Source organism: Exophiala viscosa (assembly GCF_022695815.1).
Source record: "Exophiala viscosa unplaced genomic scaffold EDD37scaffold_11, whole genome shotgun sequence".
Lineage (NCBI taxonomy): Eukaryota > Fungi > Ascomycota > Eurotiomycetes > Chaetothyriales > Herpotrichiellaceae > Exophiala > Exophiala viscosa.
In genome coordinates this window covers 761,666-779,494 of record NW_026944363.1, presented here as the reverse complement: position 1 = coordinate 779,494, position 17,829 = coordinate 761,666, and the positions used below count along the sequence as shown (strand labels likewise).

At 51.1% G+C, this 17,829-nt stretch overlaps 7 protein-coding genes across 7 annotated transcripts; 5 read left to right on the top strand and 2 right to left on the bottom strand.

Moving 5' to 3' along the window:
• The first annotated feature begins 178 nt into the window (after nucleotides 1-178).
• On the top strand, nucleotides 179-2,063 carry EDD37DRAFT_142969 (alcohol dehydrogenase). Its single transcript, XM_062809590.1, has 4 exons — nucleotides 179-697; nucleotides 830-1,203; nucleotides 1,283-1,361; nucleotides 1,432-2,063. Exons 1-4 carry the CDS (start codon nucleotides 547-549, stop codon nucleotides 1,914-1,916), a joined length of 1,089 nt encoding a protein of 362 aa, XP_062666947.1. The 5' UTR covers nucleotides 179-546; the 3' UTR covers nucleotides 1,917-2,063.
• Nucleotides 2,064-3,737: 1,674 nt separating this feature from the next.
• On the top strand, nucleotides 3,738-5,120 carry EDD37DRAFT_668743 (zinc finger protein BrlA; the record flags this gene model as incomplete). Its single annotated transcript, XM_062819331.1, has 2 exons — nucleotides 3,738-3,786; nucleotides 3,850-5,120. 2 exons carry the CDS (start codon nucleotides 3,738-3,740, stop codon nucleotides 5,118-5,120), a joined length of 1,320 nt encoding a protein of 439 aa, XP_062666946.1.
• A 1,278-nt stretch (nucleotides 5,121-6,398) lies between these two features.
• EDD37DRAFT_612506 (uncharacterized protein) lies at nucleotides 6,399-7,658 on the top strand (the record flags this gene model as incomplete). Its single annotated transcript, XM_062815361.1, has 1 exon — nucleotides 6,399-7,658. The coding sequence occupies one exon, from the start codon at nucleotides 6,399-6,401 to the stop codon at nucleotides 7,656-7,658; it is 1,260 nt and encodes a 419-aa protein (XP_062666945.1).
• Nucleotides 7,659-9,366: 1,708 nt separating this feature from the next.
• On the top strand, nucleotides 9,367-10,700 carry EDD37DRAFT_612505 (uncharacterized protein; the record flags this gene model as incomplete). Its single annotated transcript, XM_062815360.1, has 4 exons — nucleotides 9,367-9,538; nucleotides 9,823-10,107; nucleotides 10,157-10,383; nucleotides 10,431-10,700. The coding sequence occupies 4 exons, from the start codon at nucleotides 9,367-9,369 to the stop codon at nucleotides 10,698-10,700; spliced, it is 954 nt and encodes a 317-aa protein (XP_062666944.1).
• Nucleotides 10,701-11,275: 575 nt separating this feature from the next.
• EDD37DRAFT_142962 (uncharacterized protein) lies at nucleotides 11,276-13,419 on the bottom strand. Its single transcript, XM_062809589.1, has 4 exons — nucleotides 12,536-13,419; nucleotides 12,429-12,485; nucleotides 12,269-12,379; nucleotides 11,276-12,224 (listed from the first exon to the last, which is right to left on the bottom strand). The coding sequence occupies exons 1-4, from the start codon at nucleotides 13,223-13,225 to the stop codon at nucleotides 11,427-11,429; spliced, it is 1,656 nt and encodes a 551-aa protein (XP_062666943.1). The 5' UTR covers nucleotides 13,226-13,419; the 3' UTR covers nucleotides 11,276-11,426.
• On the bottom strand, nucleotides 13,420-14,708 carry EDD37DRAFT_142961 (bucentaur or craniofacial development-domain-containing protein). Its single transcript, XM_062809588.1, has one exon. The coding sequence runs from the start codon at nucleotides 14,631-14,633 to the stop codon at nucleotides 13,614-13,616; it is 1,020 nt and encodes a 339-aa protein (XP_062666942.1). The 5' UTR covers nucleotides 14,634-14,708; the 3' UTR covers nucleotides 13,420-13,613.
• A 611-nt stretch (nucleotides 14,709-15,319) lies between these two features.
• EDD37DRAFT_639636 (dioxygenase) lies at nucleotides 15,320-17,594 on the top strand. Its single transcript, XM_062817186.1, has one exon. The coding sequence runs from the start codon at nucleotides 15,720-15,722 to the stop codon at nucleotides 17,391-17,393; it is 1,674 nt and encodes a 557-aa protein (XP_062666941.1). The 5' UTR covers nucleotides 15,320-15,719; the 3' UTR covers nucleotides 17,394-17,594.
• Nucleotides 17,595-17,829: the final 235 nt, after the last annotated feature.

Genomic DNA, 17,829 nt, shown 5'->3' with positions numbered 1-17,829 from the left:
TTACCACAAGCTTTACAACCCAATCGTTTAGCGCCGGTGGGCTTGATATCTTAATTTAGACCTTTAGCCTAGTGAGCCTAACCATCCGTACTTCTGTACTTTTCTCGAATGCGGGGTTCGGCCCGGGTTTCCATACAAATACAACATATGTCACATCGCGAGAGGGAGGGGAAGAGAGGGGGTTGGGCGTGGGATTAATCAAACTTACTCGCACGGTAGGTCAGCTCTGTCCCGTGGACGGGCTGGGCTGCCGGTGCAGCATGCATTCTACGCCGTAAGCCTGTACGCTGGTGTCATTGCCTGCCATCGTACTGCTCAGAAGCTGATGGTAGTGTGGGAGTGTCCCTCTCACCCCCGCAAGCTGTTCCCATTGAATCACCGGAATGGAATAGGCCCGAGGGTCAGGTCATTGACATAGCTATTGCTGTCCTCGTCGTAAAAACAGTTCAGCTTCAAAATATATAATATCCCTCTACGTCCATCATCGATCAGACTCAGTACTGGCAGCATATTAGCATATCTTTCTTCGACCCAACAGCTCGCAGCATGGCCGAAATATCGATTCCCAAGACACAAATTGCGGCCCTGGTGCCTAAGCAGGGCGGACCGGTGGATTTCGACGACAAATACCCCGTCTCCATGCCTGGACAGGATGAGATCTTGGTCAAAGTGCTATACACTGGTGTCTGTCAAAGTGGTAAGCTTGCAGCCTCTTGCTCTCCTCTCATTCTCGGAGCACAACGTAGTCAAGTGGCGAATTTGGTCTGCCTTACTCCGATTGCATGTTCCTAGTAAGTATCAACGCACATTCTCACCTAGCACTCGTCAGACCTCCACACGAAAGCAGGCACAGCGACAGGCGCCGACGGCAAACCCATTACCAACATCAAGCTGCCTCACGTCGGAGGCCACGAAGGAGTAGGACGTATCGTTGCATTCGGGCCCAACCTCTCGCCAACCAAGGATCTCCAGCTCGGCACGCTGGTCGGCATCCGCTTCGCCTCACGAGTGTGCCATGAGTGCGAGTACTGCGTGTCAGGACGCGAGCAACACTGCACGAACTCGACGAACCATCTTCACCACGAGGATGGGAGTTTTCAGCAGTACTGCGTGCTCGACACAAAGTACTTGACGACATTACCGCAGGACATCGACCCAACTGTAGTTGGGCCTTCGTTGTGCGCTGGCGTCACCGCATACAAGGTACGTTTTTGTTCCAATCGTCATGATATATTTGAGAAGAGGACGTAAACAGTACTGACGGGATGCGTGCAACGCACAGGCTGTCGTCAATGCGAACCTCAAACAAGGGGAGTGGTTGACTGTGATTGGCGCGGGTGGTGGCCTGGGGCATTTCGCAGGTACGTATGGAGTATTTGTCACGAAAGTCTTCGCCAAAATGTCGGTTCAAGCAAAGACTGACCTCAACAGTACAATATGGCCTCGCGCTAGGTGCGAACGTGCTGGGTATCGACGCAGGTGGCGGGAAGAAACAGTTCATCGAGTCCCTGGGAGCCAGATTTCTGGATTTCAGCAAATGCAAGGATCTGGCACAGGAGGTGCAAAAGATTACAGGTGGTGGGGGCACTCATGCCGCGGTCGTTACCAGCGGGCACCCGTTGGCCTTTCGTAGACTGGCCGACATGATCAGAGTTGGTGGATCTTTGTCACTTGTCGGTATCCCGCCTGGCGATGTGTGTCTGGACACACCGGTCGCCACAATCGTGATCAAGGGCTTGAAAATCCAGGGAAATTTGGTAGGGTCTCTGAAAGAAACTCTGGAAGCCGTCGAGCTGGTTCGAAACGGCAAGGTCAAACCCCATGTCCAAATCCGACCATTCCGGGACCTGCCACAGGTGTATGACATGCTGGAGAAGGGCGATATACCTGGTCGAATCGTGTTGGAGATGCCGTAATAGTGAAGATGCAGCCACGATTCCGGGGAGCGGACAACCAGAAGCTGAAGTGAGGTGGCGGACTTGCAGTCTTTTTGCGGGTCGGACGGTCTCGGGAGGTCAACGGCAGAATGGCCGCTTCGGTCCTTCTGCGATCGCTGTTCGCATACAGTTCGCCAAAGTTGCATTGCATTGCAGCGATGGCCTTGACGAAGCAATGCAAAATGCAAACAACATCCAACCTCGTGCATGATTGGAACATATCTGCCTGGTATTTCATTGACATCACCACAGACCAGCTTTTTGTGCAAAGCATCACAACTCGTACTCGTAGCAGGAGCCCAGAGGTGATCGCGATCTGCTCGTAAACAGTATTGAGGAAACAACCAGGGTATATCCTGGATCAGGTCCGAGGCATCTTTGTATCTCAATATGTTTGCGACATGAAAGACAGCCTTTTTTCGCAGGCAGTACGATCATGGCCAATGACAATGCCGCCTTCCTCATCGCTTGCTTTCTGACACATATTTGGGGGAGGGATGTCTCTGCAGTGTGGTCAGTGCTCTGCATCTGGTGGCGTATTCTCCCTTCCCGATGCAGTTTTAAGCGAGTCCGGCGCATTTACCTGCACCGAATTCGAGCATGTCGACAAGATGATGGTGTGCATGCCAGACTTGATCAGTGTTTGAGAGGCATCATTTTGGGAATGGTGCCTGTCCGCAAATTTCGGATCGTAGACGCAGAAAACCCAACCTGGGGTTGTCGTACTCCGTAAGGCTTCTGTAACCATTGGTTGGACTCATTCCCCTACATCCTTGTTCCAATTGATCGCCTAAGTAGTCGGCGTATACCTACCTTGGAAATCCAGATTCAACTACATTCCTTGTCTGCATATCCAGTAGGAATAGGTCAGTATCAAGCCGATGACATGCATGAACCCTCCACCAGTTCCTCAATACGAACAGGCTGCTTGCGCTTTGTCGTCCAAAAGAGCAGGCTACCATATCATACTCATGCTTGGAGTATTTACCAGGATGTCATTGTTGGCCGTTAGCCACCGATTGCTTGTTGGGGCTAGAGTACTCCGTCCTGCAAGTCTGACGTGCTGCAATGATTCCATCCTGGCTCACATGTATGCATGCAAGCACTTAATTGATAATGCAAGTGATCATCGCATTATCGATAGGAGTGTTGAGAAGGTTTGCGAGGCTGCCAGGAGCGGGGTCTCGTTGTGAATTGGTGGTCGCGAGTGAACCACAGTTTTTACTTCCACTGGTGTTGCGCACGAATCGGGGAAACTGTGTACCTGCGGTAGTCAAGATAGTTTGATTGACTTCAGGAACATGATGTGCCCTTGCGCTCGATGAGGGACCCGTTGCCGAAACCTTCTGTATCGAGTTGTAGGAAATCTGATCGGACAGGAACAGACCCTTTCATGGCAGATCGTTCTAGTTTCGCATCAAACGGCTTTCCATGACTGCGTAAACTGAGCAAAAGGCATCCCTTGCCGTGGTATGGGTCTTGCCACGCCACTGCATTGGAACTCGACCATCAGATTCTCTTCTGTCCGATTCTCCATCCGTTCCAGGAATTCAGAGTCTATGCTTTTGAGGGATCTGTCTTGAAACTCCCGAATTTGAGTACTGTGAGTGGGCGGAGCTGAGGCCATATTTCCGCGAGCCGTTCGCTGGGAAAGCGCATTCCAGCACCTTGCATTCTCCAAGACAACGCGCATCGCGTATTGACCTCATTGGGAATTGGCAGTGCTGATATTGACTTGCCTTTTCCCAGGTTCTCGTCGTACAAGACACCGTCTCCAGTCTTTCTGCATTACCCAGCACCATGAATCCAGCCAAGATGGGATCAGAGTATGTAGCAACGTCTATGGAAAGTCAGTGAGGCCATTTTCAACAGACTTGCAAACAGTGCACACATGCTGATGCGTTTGAAACAGTGTCCCCTATCAACGACCATATGAAGATCGATGAAGGCCCCTTTCAGATGTTGCCACATGTCGATACGACTTCCAAAAGAGAGTCTCCTTTGGGCTTCATGGCAGACTGTCCTTCACTCGCGTCCAGCTTTTTCTCGTCCGAGTCATCCATTGCCGGATCTCAAGGTCAACGACGTTCATCGTTAGGTTCTTGCAGCAGTTCGACCTCGCCGGGCATATTCTTCACCCCTCCCACGAGAAATGAGACTCCTATAACACCCATCATGGCAGACTCCGGAATGATGACTTACCATAAATACATGAAGCCATCACCATACCTCGAAAGCTGTCAAAACATGTTTCACTTTCAAGAAGATGATCAATATCCTCAAGAGTATATGTGGATGAGTGGTGCCGGGTCGTCTCCCTGTCTGCCATATGTGTCCGGCGTGTCAGACATGATGTTGGCTGGACCTGGTCAATCCCTATACGATTCCGCGGGTCAAATTATCAGCAACGTTGTTTCGAACCCATCCTTGACCAAGCCGATGTTTGACGGTCCTTGCACAATCTCAAGAGGCCATGGAGCAGACAATGACATGCTGCGATGGACTGTGAGTCATACAGCGCCACCCACAGAGACCATCGAGCCGAGTGTGGCCTTCCAGCACATGTTGCCCAGCTCCCCGTGCTACAAGCTGGAACCCTCGACCCCAGTGAAAGCACATGTTCCTTCATCGGCCATACTGAGCAGCAGCCCGTTGTCGATGGTCTCGCCATCGATTGTTCCATCACAGCATGACATCGACATATGTGCATATAGTGATGTGGAACAGGCTCTGAGATTCTGTGAGACCAAGAAGCGGCGGACACGTCATGACCGGCTTGAACGCCGTGATTATGAACGTAGACGTCCCCTCGGTGTCTCTAAATCCAGGTCTAAATCCACCACAAGCAAGTCAGGCATGCATTGTGATCCGATCATTGGCCAGAACCAGTATGCTTGCGGTTATCCTGGTTGCGAGAAGAAATTCAAACGTCAAGAGCACAAGAAGCGACATGAAAAGAGCGTTCATGAAAAGCATGACCATCCAATGTACAAGTGTTGGGTGCCTGAATGTAACACGCTCTTTTCGAGGTCCGACAACCTCAAGAGCCACATCAGAAACACACATTCGAAAAAGCCTGGCGTTCGAGGGAATCGATATGTGGCCACTTTAGACAAAAGCAGTGAATATTATGACCCGGACTGGGTCGGCGAGCTTGATAAGAATGGGTTCCCGATCCTGTAGGGGTCAGCTACTGGGAGGGGTGATTCACCTCGAATCTCACAGCTCGCAGTTGATAGGGAGATTCAGGAATACCCGGTATGGTTGACGAGGATGTCCCTCTTTTCGGATTTTGTATTGTTACCTGTGAGATATTCACGCATATCTCGGGGCGGCTGTCTCATCACAGTATCCATTCGCTAAAGTCGGATGTCATAGCTTGTACTTTTTATGCGAACCACGGCCTGGAGGAGATATGCTGGAATTGTACCAACAGAGCGGTCTCCGTTTGATGGAATTCAGTCTGAGCAATGAAAAAGTGTTGACAATGAAGCAATGTATGCTAAAATCGAGAGGATCTTGATGATTTAAGCTCGGGTCGGCTTTCTGTCATTCAGAAGATAGATTCATGCAGGTAAAAATAAAATTGAAACCCGTCGAGAAGGGAGTAAGGTGAAATCATTGTGTTGCACCCATATGAGGAAGGTTCGGCTGGTAAAGGAGCCGCGATAACCCGAAATCACCTTGTTCTAGGTCTGCGACATATTGGGCACCTACCAGTACCCCTAGTGCCCCGAAAGTAAGTCGTTGTTGCCTATAAGATGGTCCCTTCGCTGTTCCTGCCCTGGCGTGGTGACGCGCGATCTTTCGACAGAAGTCCACCGGGCAGGGCAGATAAGGTGTTGAATAGCAACTAATGCCGCGTTGGACAGGCACGACAGGCTAATCAGCGTTGCAGAAGTGCCAAGCAGATAAACTCGGGCGAATGCGATCCCCCAGGCTTCCCCCTATTTGGAGCCGGCCCAGCACAGCCTTGCACCATTGACAGATCCTGCTTACCTAAGCTCCCTTCACACGAAACCTCCTCGCTGGGGGTCGTATCAACTTCCTGCATTGGCGTACATGCAGAGCGCGCAGAATGGGACCGATATTGTAGGCCGAACTGATTGCTGCCAATGTTTCTCAACAGTATCAACAAATCGCATGCCATCACAATAACTCGGGTCCGAAGTACTGCATTCTGTGCCCGTACCGTCCAATGATGACGTACATGATTGGCTGTATGGCTTGAAATTGTTACATCGCCCAGGGGGAGACAAGCCTCCAGGCTGCCATCCAACTTCTGATGCACAGTATTTAAGCCCGTTTAGGCTGCCGTACTGAAAGCCCAATGTGATTAGGATTAGACTCTCAGCATCTGCCCTGCCGAATGTCAAGTTTTCCAATCTTGCACAATCAACGGACACAAATCTCTCAGCCTTGCATCACAAACCATAATAGCCAACAGTGATCATACCAATCATGCCAGAAAGAGTCCTCATATGCGGCGCTGGCGTCGCCGGGTCCATAGTGGCCTTCTACCTGGGCAAAGCTGATTTCCAAGTCACTGTCGTCGAGCGATCCAAAGCCGAGCAAAAAGCCGGCCAGGGTATCGAAATCGAAGAACCAGCATTATCAGTCGTCAGGCACATGGGCGTCCTGGACACCCTCGAATCCGTCAAGACAGGCGAAGAGGGCGCCGAATTCGTCGATCAACGCTCAAGGTCCTACGGCATCTTTAAGGCTGGCGGGATCAGTCCAACAGGCGAACTCGAGCTCATGCGAGGTGATCTGACGGAAGTTCTGTACAAAGCCGCCGACGCACACCCCAATGTCACATACCTGTTTGAAACGACGATCCAAAGTCTACGACAAACGCAGGACAAAGTCATTGTTGACTTGGCACATCGCCCTACCAGGAGCGTAAAGACCGAGGAATTTGATCTGGTAGTTGGCGCTGACGGTGTGAAGTCGCGCACACGACAACTCGCCATGGGCTCGCCTGAAGAATTGAATTGTTTCAAGGCTGTTGGCGCATACACTGCGTACTTCTCAATTCCCAAGCAGGACCAGGATTGGCCATATTCTCGACTATGCCATTTCCCGGGCCGAAAAGTGGTGTGGATGAGGCCAGTCAGTAAAGCGTCCGACGTAACGTCAGTCTACCTCATCCACGTGGGCAAAAATGTCCCCGCACTCAGTCGAGCGAACGCTGTCGGCGACAGAATGAAGCAGAAGGAAGCCCTTGCCGAGCTGTACAGTGGTCTGGGCTGGGAGGTACCAAGAGTCATCGAGGAGATGTTGAAAGCCGAGAACTTCTATTCCGACGAGCTCATGCAGGTAAAACTGCAGAAGTGGTCTCAGGATCGGGTCGTGCTCGTTGGCGATGCAGCATGGGCTCCAACGCCTTTCACGGGCGAAGGAAATCAGCTCGCGATAATGGGTGCTCATGTGCTTGCTCAAGAGATTTCAAGATATCGGTCTTCGGCAGCATTCGACGCGTATGAGAAGAGACTGCGCGCATATGTCGAGGACGCCCAAAACATACCCCTCGGCGGTTATGCACCGTACATCTTCGTCCCGCAGACTAGTTTGGGTGTTTGGGTGTTCCGGACACTCATCTATCTCGGTTCATGGATAGTGAGGTTCATTGCATGGAGAGGTATGCCAGATGGCTCGGACCAGCAGCACAAGGAGTTCGACTTGCAGATTGAAAAGGATGAAACAAAGAAGGCACGGTAGAAGCACTAGCAAGGGGTATACTCACTGCATTTCGTCAGAAAATTGACATGCTATGAGTCGACATCGGGTGGAAACCGTGGGTCTCTACCTCACGCATTATGCTCTCACCTCCCTCCTTACGCAGACGCTATATCACTCGAAGAGTCCGGGCTCTTCGAGTGGCACCGACATGGAGCTGGTCGTCAGGTTTATTGATGATACCCTACAATGCACCACTCTTCTTCACCGGACGTGAAGCCTGTTTCCTCAGGATCGACCTTCACCTTCGGTATCGCTGTGATGATAATATGTCTCGAAGTCACCAATCGGGGTGGAAGTCGCGGGCCATGGGCGAGCTCGTCTTACCAGCTGGAAAAATCCGGGCGTGAAGGACGGTAGACTCATACGTGGAAGATGGCCTAAGGGAGGACAGGTACGTTCAATATCTTCGTCAATGTCGTGTAATCATGGCCCGAGAACGCTTTCACAAACGTCTTCGTGAATTGTGACACAACTTTGTCTCGGATCTTCCTTTGACCATGATTGTCGCAGTTACTTACCAGTAGGTCCGGGCACATATAAAAGTACTGGCGTATTCCAATCTATACATGGCTAGGTACTATCGAGCTTGGACTCGAAGATCCTGCCATCAATCCGAATGGTCACGCCGCGGCATCTCTTCAGAGCAACGAGCGTTATACTGAATATATATATATATATCACTACCTTCATCACGACTCATTGCGAGAAGCGTACGAAGTACGATTCTTCTTAGGCCTCTTCTCCTTAGCTATCTACCTACTTGTATCAATCTATGCCAACATCAACAGAGGAACAGTAAGGAGGGCCGCACTCGAACTATTTCTACCCTGGGAGATTCGCCTATAATATCGTCGAGGTCATCCTCATGCTCATTGCGCATGGGTTTCGATATGGTCTGTTCAAGCATGATATTTCGCTTCAGTCTATCCCTGTGGGCCGCAAACCAGTGACGAGGTAGTGTTCAGGAGGGGAAAACTCAACTATACCGGGGACACGACAGGCCGCAACGGTATATGGGGCCGCTTCGTGTCATACCTCGACCAGTCTGGCACGAAACTTTGCTCACGACCGCTTTAGCCACGATGATCAGTGATCAGTGGGAGTAGAGCTTCCATATCATTGCCGATACTCTACCGGTCCACCATCGATCGAGAAATTATGTCGTTTTGTCGACGAGACATTGATGGCAACCACTCCACGTGCGCGGAAGAAGGTAATACTACCGGAGTCGTCTTCCACCACCGGTGTTTGTATGGTGAAGCACCAACCTCGCTGCGAAACATCCCGAGTGGAGGTGTGAGCCCAAGGCCTCGCCCTAGTGAGGATGGTCAAGCGGGTACATGCTTGTTCGTTTCGCCATTGGATTACGACCACGGCGAGAGCACTTTGAAGCATGTGCCGAGAGCGCAGTAGCATAAGACGAGCTATCGCGCCAGAAGAGGCAGAAGACTGCCAGCTCCAACTACCTGATGAATCCATTGCAGGCAGCCTTTGAGCGTCGTTTCCGAATGAGGTTCGAGTTGCGCCGGGAGGCGGTGCAGACTCAACTGAGCCATGGCTTGGTGAAATCATCTTCACTCAAATATGCAATGCATATGTCACCCATGCCTCTGGATTCAGCCATTGTGGAGTTGGATTCTCAAATGGCATCTCTTATCTACAGAGAAGTCTCCCAGGTTGGGATGCCATGTCTATGCATGCTATATCCGATGGAAAATGGATGGATGCGCTGGCGGTCGAAGGAGGAGCACTTCCGAACAAGATCTTGAAGATCGGCTCGTATCGTGACGAGGACTCCCCAGTTGTCGATCCCACTGTCAGGATCTTTTTCCAGGTAGTTGTCTCTACTATCGATGAGGGTGTGAAAGCCCCGGATGAAGTCTTGTTTTCAGAATCTACAACATGAGCGCAACCTTGCCATGCAGTTGGATTGGCGACAGCCAGGCAGGCTGAGAGAAGTGAGGATTGACAAGAAGCAGAAGACATCCGATGATATCTGTCCGTCCACGAGCCAGCCTTCAACATACATTTATATACACTCACCGTGGACTGGAATCATTTATCAAGATGGGGACCCTAGCTTCAACATGAACATGAACATGAAGCCTTGAACGCCTACCACAGGAAGTACTGACCTGGGTAGGGGAGATCCCAGAGCTTCTCGGGGTATCTATTGATATATACAGTCGGTTGAACAGTGCTCCCCCCTGCAAACAGGGCTTCAAGCCATGCAAATCGGGTCACGGAGAGACCGTACACTTGCAACAACCCAGTCGCCGACTGTCCCTCCGCCAGCCATGCAAACACACACCCTTTCATGAAAGGCAGAGTCACGAAGTGCTGCCGATTTCGCCTGTGGTCGCCGGTCTCGGCAGCATTGCCGGAGGTGCAGGTGGTGGTCGTGCTCCCGGTGGTGGTGAGAAGCGAGGTAGGTTCACATGCGTATCGCATGCGACTCTTCAACTGACTTGCGGCAGGCCCACCTGATGATGCTCCCGCCCCGTCGCGCAAGGCTCGCAAGCGAGTCAAGCGTGGTTTGCCGTGCCAGCGTTGCATCCGCCGCCTCTGCGCCCAGCCAGCCAATGCTGCTGCCGGTAACGGTCAGGGCCAGGCTGGCCAGCGAGTCACATGCGAGTACCCTGAGGGTCACAATCGCTGCCGCTATTGCCAAGTTGGCAATCACACCATCGCTCAGTGCACTTCCGTGAGTTGCATATGTGTCGCATGGCAATCGCGTGCTAACCGCTTTAGGTTCCTGAGCATCTGGAGGGTCGTGCTCACGATTTGCTTGCGATCAATCACGCGGCCTGCACTTCTCACTTGAGCCAAACCGAGTTGCGGAGGTCCACGACTCTGTGCGGCAGAGTTCCTCTGCCTCTGACATATCGCCTTTGGCGACGAGATCAGCAAGAGCATATCATCAGTAAGCGCGGTCTTCGTCTTCGCCTTCACCCACGTCGTCGGCCAATCGTCTCGCTCACAGATTCCTCTCGGTGTCTCTTGGCCAGAAACCCACGATGACTGAAAGATCCTTGGAGTGCAACATCACCCCAAGAACTTCCCAGTTCGCGGAACAGTACGAAGGTGCCGTTGGGAAGACACTAAACGAACATCAGACAAACATGCCACGGCACCAGAGCGGAGAACCTGGACAACGATTGTTCATCATTACGTGCTGATGGAATACAATGAAGAATTATTCCACATCCCGAATGGATCTCTACTTCAGCTCAGTAGGGATTGCCCAGAAAATCCGAGACCGCTGGGACGATACTGTTGGTTTGACTGTCGACATTGCAAGTCATAAACCATAGCTTTATGAGAGGAGGAAGTAAGCTGGCTAGAATTACGGCACTTGGTTTGCTTTTGATATTGCATTCGGTACCGCACAAACCTAGAGCGATAGATATCATGAGAATGCGGGGAGCAGGAAACTTGGGAACCATGTTATGGTAGTGTGCTTTCGTACTCTATCAGTCAATCATGAGACGACCAAGGGCAACTGGCTTTGCAAGACTCTATTCAAGACAAGATTGATATGCTCATCGCATGTGCGGAATGGACAGTATTTGTCGGCAGCGTCAATATCTGACCTCCACAACGATGAGCAGCACTTCGTCAATCACCAATTTCTTTCTCCCGGCAACCTTACTGCTGGCATTCACCACCATCCTGTCAATACTCGTTTCCAATCATATTTCCCTCTCCTCAATACTCCATCCCAATTCGTGAGGTGACATTACTGCTTCAGCCGTGTAGCGCCGACCAAGCACTGAAGAAGACCTTGGAAACCATCCCACGACCTTTGCTGGGAGGACGAGTATCCATAGGAGTTTCGCTATTCTGATCCTTGATGAAGGCTTCTCTGTCCAGGTGTGATTGAACAGATGTCCGCCCATGCAATGAGACTTCTGACACAGTCGGGCTGTTGTTCTTCAGCAAGGCATGCATTCCAACGTCTTCGATGCCAGAGCCACAGAGGGCTTCATGGTGAGGTCGTGGTACTGCGCTAAAATAAGGAATCTTATCGTAGCCTGGCAGATCACCTCCAAGTCGGAGCTCAAGGTGCATCGGAGGCAACACTTCATCCTTATCCATTCTTGAGGCAGATGCCACTGTAGATGACGTGGGAGGGCGAGCGTTTTTTGGTTGAGTATTCTCCCAGGTGAAGTCATAGCACGCCTTTGGGGTATCTGTATATGCCACAGTTCGCGCAGGGGGGATAGTCGTTCCACCGATCGATGAAACGGATTCAGACTTGGTATCCGGCCTTGAGCCTGATCGAGACGCCTGGCGAAGGGTGTATGCAACACTGTGGCGGTTACTGCTGGATGTGCAGGGTCGGCTCATCCTTCGTGTACCGAAAGCATGACTCCGCAACTCTTCCACACTTCCTGTTAACGAATGTCTTGCTGCATGGCGGCCAAAGCGCCTCAAGGGTCGCCCACGAAGTAGCCTATCTTCTGCTGTATAGGCGAAATCGGTTGTTGATGAGGATGTTCCGAACGTATACGTCGGGGCTGAGGTAAAGTGAGATGGCAAACGCTGCGGAAGTTAGACTTGTTATGCATACTGGGGTACACCCAAACCTCAGGCTCATAGCCCCCAGGCCCATAACCCCCAGGCACTCGAACTGCAATCCCTTTGCTCCGCTCCTGCTTCATGACGTCTTGTAGATCACTTCGGATCAAAGAGGATATCTAAGATCTCGTCAGGCTCGTACCGTTGTTAATGTTTCAGGGATCTTACCTTGTCAGCCTCTTCTTCGCTCGATTCTACTTGCCTTGGGTACCCCTCATAATCCATCTGTTCATCGAGAGGTCAGCACTGTACAATGCAGAACTTCGGACACCAACCAGCATGCCTAGTCGATCATCCTTCTTGCCATCAGTTGAGTCTGGCGGCGTGGGGATGCAGAGCTCGGTTGTGATCTCTGGTCGCGGCAGCATTGGAACGGAGATACGTGGACGTAGTGAGCCTGCCTTGTCGGAAGCTGGTGGTGACCCTCGACCCCTGAGTGTCAAGAAGCCGTTAGGCAGATCTTTGAGTCTCTGAGTCAACTGCTTGAGTCGATCTCCCTGATCTTCCCAGATGTCTGTGATCCCCCTTCTCGTTATGCGTTTTCCCGAAGTCCATCCTTTCTTAGGTACATCTTCCGGCAGGGTTGTCAAGATCTCCTGTTCGTCAACGGAAAGCCTTGTTGATGTGATTTCTTCCATAGAAAGGTCTGTGGAGAGGTCTGGATCGCTCGTCTCGGGGGTTGAAGATGTGCGGATTACGCATTGTGGCCATAATGTCTCAGGGATGTCATCAAGAGGTGTGGAAGGCAAGGTGCTTGAGCCTGATAATGTCGATTCCGTGGCGGATAGGGCTGGTCGGCGTGGATTTTTGGACAGGCGGACAGGCTTTCTCAGCGATCTCACTGAAGATCCTGGCACCACCTGATTTGTAAATCGACCTGTGTTAGGGGTATTGTCGGGAGTCGAGTGCAATCGAGGACCAGTCACTGTGGACTCCACAGTCACTGTTCTTTCGGTATCACTCATATTTGGACATCAGGGTAGTGAAAGGGCGGTGGCGGAGAGGAGGGCGTAGACGCAGAAGGACTTGAGAACTGGAGCCTTTGATAAAAGAGATTCCCACTGGGACCGCGAGGGAGGTTTGAAGGAAGGAAAGAGATACTCAGATAACTGAGGCAAGAGCAGACACCCTGGCGAGGATGCTAGAAGGCGTGCAGCATGAATATTGGATTGGGAGGCAAGGCAGTGAAAACCATGACGGATTGAGTTCGGAGAGAAGAAATGGGTGCTGGTGCAGGAAATCCTCAGAAACGAGGTGTTTTGGTGTTGTCAGCCAAAATTATGCCTTGCACATGATATTCACTCACACATGTTGAACACCTACCAGGTAGCACCTCAAGTACCTGTACTCATCTCAATGGCCCTTTAGCCTTGCAGCTCTAGCTTCTGCTTCCTTGCGTTGCTCTACACCTTGCAAAAAGTCCATTCTACTCAGGTAGCCATCTCTTGCTTTGGCATGGGTATCCAGTTCCTCCTTCAGCCCTTCAGTGTCAACATGCGCAGCCCAGTCCATCTTGCTCTTCTCCACCACATTGAGCTTCGGACCTTTATAGGTTGTGGCATGCACATTCTTGTCCGCCCATAAAGCCTTGAATGATTCGAGGTTGCTAAAATTCGGGTCGAACCGCGATATTCTGCGTAAAGGCCGATGGACCACCCGCCCATCGGCTGCAGAAACCGGAGTCTTGGAGGACTGTTGCTGTGCTAGCCAAAGCTGTGCCTCTGCAGAGGACTTGGGGACCGTCTTTTCTTCCACATGAACCTCACCAGCAAACTTGTAAGTTCGTTTGATCGTGATGGTCTCTTCTGCTGGACCACTTGCTGACAGATTCTCCTTATCCGCATCCGGCTCTAAGGATGTGACTGTCGTTGTGATACCTGATCTCTTTGAAACGTCTGCCTCTCCTGTATCATCGCCAACAATATCAGGTGCAGGTAACGGTCTTGGTCGATTCATTTCTTCCCATAACTTGTCGACATCAATGGTGCTTCCTTTGATCGAGGCCAGTTTATTTCGCTTCCGCTCTTCCTTCTCTTGAGTTCTCATGGCACGGGTTCGCGCCCGCCATCCGTCTGATTCATTGCCATCTTCATCTGGTTCGCCTTCACCATGTTTTCTTTGTTTCTTGTGACTTTTCTTCTGTTCGCGGATCGTTGCCTCATCGCCTGAGTCGAAGTCCAGAGTCTCATCTTGCTGGGCTTTGTCTATTTTCCGTCTCTTTCGGGGTCTCTGGTCTGCGTCTTGTTCGGTTTGCGCCTCATCGTCGGACGTGGAGGAGAGATCTTCGTCGCCTGCCTCTGCGTGGAAGTCGCTGTCGGCCTCTTCATCATAGTCTTCTTCCCTCACAGGGTCTGGGTCTTGAAAGTCAACCATCGCCAACGAAATGGACTACAGCAAGCACGATTACTGACGAAACAAGTGCAGTATGATTGCATATGACAGGACATTACTACAGTTATTTGGAGGCGACATTTTGACGCTAGGCAGTTCCGGAACAGGGAAAATAAGCGAGTAACTCGCCTATTAGCGCGTTTTTGGCGCCAAAAGGTTCCTTAAGAAACTCCATCTTCACTTCTTCACGAACATCTGTCACTACACGACCATTGCTTGTCAATAGAAGGTCCAGCAAGCGAGTTGCAACTGTTCATGATATGATGAAAATCCAACGGTTGTGGACCAAGTCGTCGCTTAGTTCACCTCTGTCTGGGATGGTCGTTTTGCAGTATCCTCGCGGCACGGCCAGGATGCCGTGTCTGCTGGATCAAATGCTCTAGGCAGCAAATCACCAGCGGCCGAATCTAATGATGACAATAGGAGTCCAGGAACCACGCTCTTGTGACCAATGTGAACGGGGCATCCTACAAGTCCCTGACAAAACCATCATCGCAAAACAATTGCCTGAAGCTTTCACAGCCGTCATAGAGTTGCTGCTAATGGCCCGCTACGAACTTGGCTTGCGACCATGTGGTTCATCTTCCAGATACGACCCTAAGGAAAAAGGTGTCTGGGAAAGGGAACAGGAAACATACATAAAGGTAAGTGCTGGGTTGCCCTCAGGACGGCACTCTATTTCCCCGTGTCCTCCGCACGGCCGCCTATACACGTTCCAGGGTTTCGGCCGTAACTCGCGAGTTTCTGGTAGGCTTCCCCAGATTTGTTTCGCGCATTGTTCTCTTTTGGGAATTGCATTCTGTATCGATTATGCGGCTCTACTCACAGCCAGGTGCAAGAAGCTGAGTCTTACGCCCTTAAACAGCGGGCGACGGATGAATTTTCACCTCAAGCCCGATTTGGTGTTGAAGGTTACTCGATATATAAAGCATTGAATGTGGTGGAGGGTCTTCGTGAAGCCAGCAAGTCCATAATTCAACCCGAGAGTCCACCACAATTGCAACAAAATCCATTTTCTCGATTGTCCCAATTGGCACCAGGAAGTCGTCTTCGACATTGTCCGGCAAAATGGTTGCAGCAATGAAAGAGTCTACCTCACATTACAACGATTGGCCCAACACGCTTGGCTTCGATGCACATTACGAAGAGAGGAAACCGGTCGAACTACGTGTAGAAGGAACGATCCCAGCATATGCAGCAGGTACACTCTTCCGAACAGGGTTGGGACCCAGGAAGATTACGACATCCAAAGGCAATGTTGTCACCATCAATCACTGGTTCGATAATCTCGGTCAGGTACATCGCTTTCAAATCCATGCACCACAGGCCGATTCACCTGTACGGGTTACATATAACTCACGCCTGACCAGTGATGGGCTCATCGAAAAGATACGAAGGACTGGGAAGCTTGATGGCTTTACATTCGCTGCGAAATACGATCCTTGCAAGTCATTCTTCCAGAAAGTGCAATCTGTTTTTCATCAGGAAGAGCAACGTGCACCAAATGAACTCAACTCCGCTGTGACAATGTCGGCAAATTTCCCTGGTCTCTCCAGCGTTGGGCAACAGACTAATGGCCCACGGGCAGCCACCGACTCCATGACCTTGTGCAACAAGACCGACGCAAATATATTTCAGATGCTTGATCCAGAGACTTTAGAACCTGTCGGCATTGCCCATCAGAGTACTCTTCATCCTGATCTCACTGGGGTGGGAAGCGGTGCGCATGCGAAATCAGATCCTGAGACAGGAGATGTTTTCAACTACAACCTCGACTTTGGTCGAACCGGAACGTACAGGGTTTTCCGCGCCTCACCTTCTACGGGCAAGACATCTGTTCTCGCCAAGTTCAATCATACTCCCGCATACCTGCATTCGATGTTCTTGACGGAGCATTACGTCGTGTTATGCGTCTGGAACTCATTTTACAAAGCTGGTGGGGCTTCGATCTTGTGGACGAGGAATCTTCTCGACGCCATGACCTGGAACGGTACTCAACCAGCGACGTGGTTTGTCATCGATGAGCGCCCATCAGAAGAAGGTGGCAGGGGCGTAGTCGCCCAATATGAATCCGACCCCTTCTACTGCTTCCACACCATCAATGCGTACGAAGAGCCCTCGAGCACAAACAAGGGATCAACCGACATTGTGGCTGATCTGATAGGGTATAATAACATGGATGTTATACACAGGTTCTACATGGAGAACCTGGTCAGCGACTCTTCGACGGCGCATGATTGCATGAAGACGCCCAATTCAGACGTTGTTCCTACCTACCGCAGATATCGGCTCCCCTCGATTCCTTCCTCACCACAGTCAACGACCTGCAAGGCTGAGCTGGAGTATAACAGCAGCAAGGCTGATGTGTTCGAGCTTCCGGTCATCAACTCTCGGGTGGTCACTAGGAAGCATAGGTATATGTACGGTGTCAGCGACACTGGCAAATCTACGTTCTTGGACGGTTTGGTCAAGTACGACGCGCAAACTCACTCAGTCATACGCTGGAGTCAGCATGGCCATACTGCGGGCGAGCCAATATTTGTACAGGATCCTGAGTTGAGTGAAGAGGACGGTGGGGTGCTGCTGTCTGTGGTTCTCGATGGGCCGCAAGGCAAAAGCTACCTGCTCGTGCTCGATGCCCGAACAATGCAGGAGGTAGCGCGTGCTCACGTCGATGGAGTGATTGGGTTCGGATTTCATGGTCTGTATGTAAACTCGCACGCGCAAAGCCTTCATCTGTGAGGTGGCTGGGACAAAGGTGTCAAGGAGTACTGTACTGTGTAGGTAGAACTGCTAGTTTTGTCAATAACACCAAGGTAATGCGAGCATTGACCACTTGATGCACAACCCGTGACCATCACTGGTGCGGATAATGACGCCGCGGGATGACAGAAGGTCAAAGCCTGGAGCCTCAGGCCTCGGTAGGTTGTGGTGAGAGCATCGTCAGGCGTGGCTTTACTTAGTGGCAATAATCCCCAGATTTCGCGTTTCCAGGATTTAGGTGCATTTCGGTGCCTGTTTGACTAGATGGCGTCAATGACGTGTGAAGCTCTCACACAACGCGCAAAAAGAAGTGAAGTGAATTCCGAGACTACGTAATACCACCAACCCCCCAGTAAAATACCTTACTGCCGTTTTCTTTCTGCATCTTCTCTTCAGTGGTGTTACTTTGTTCCTT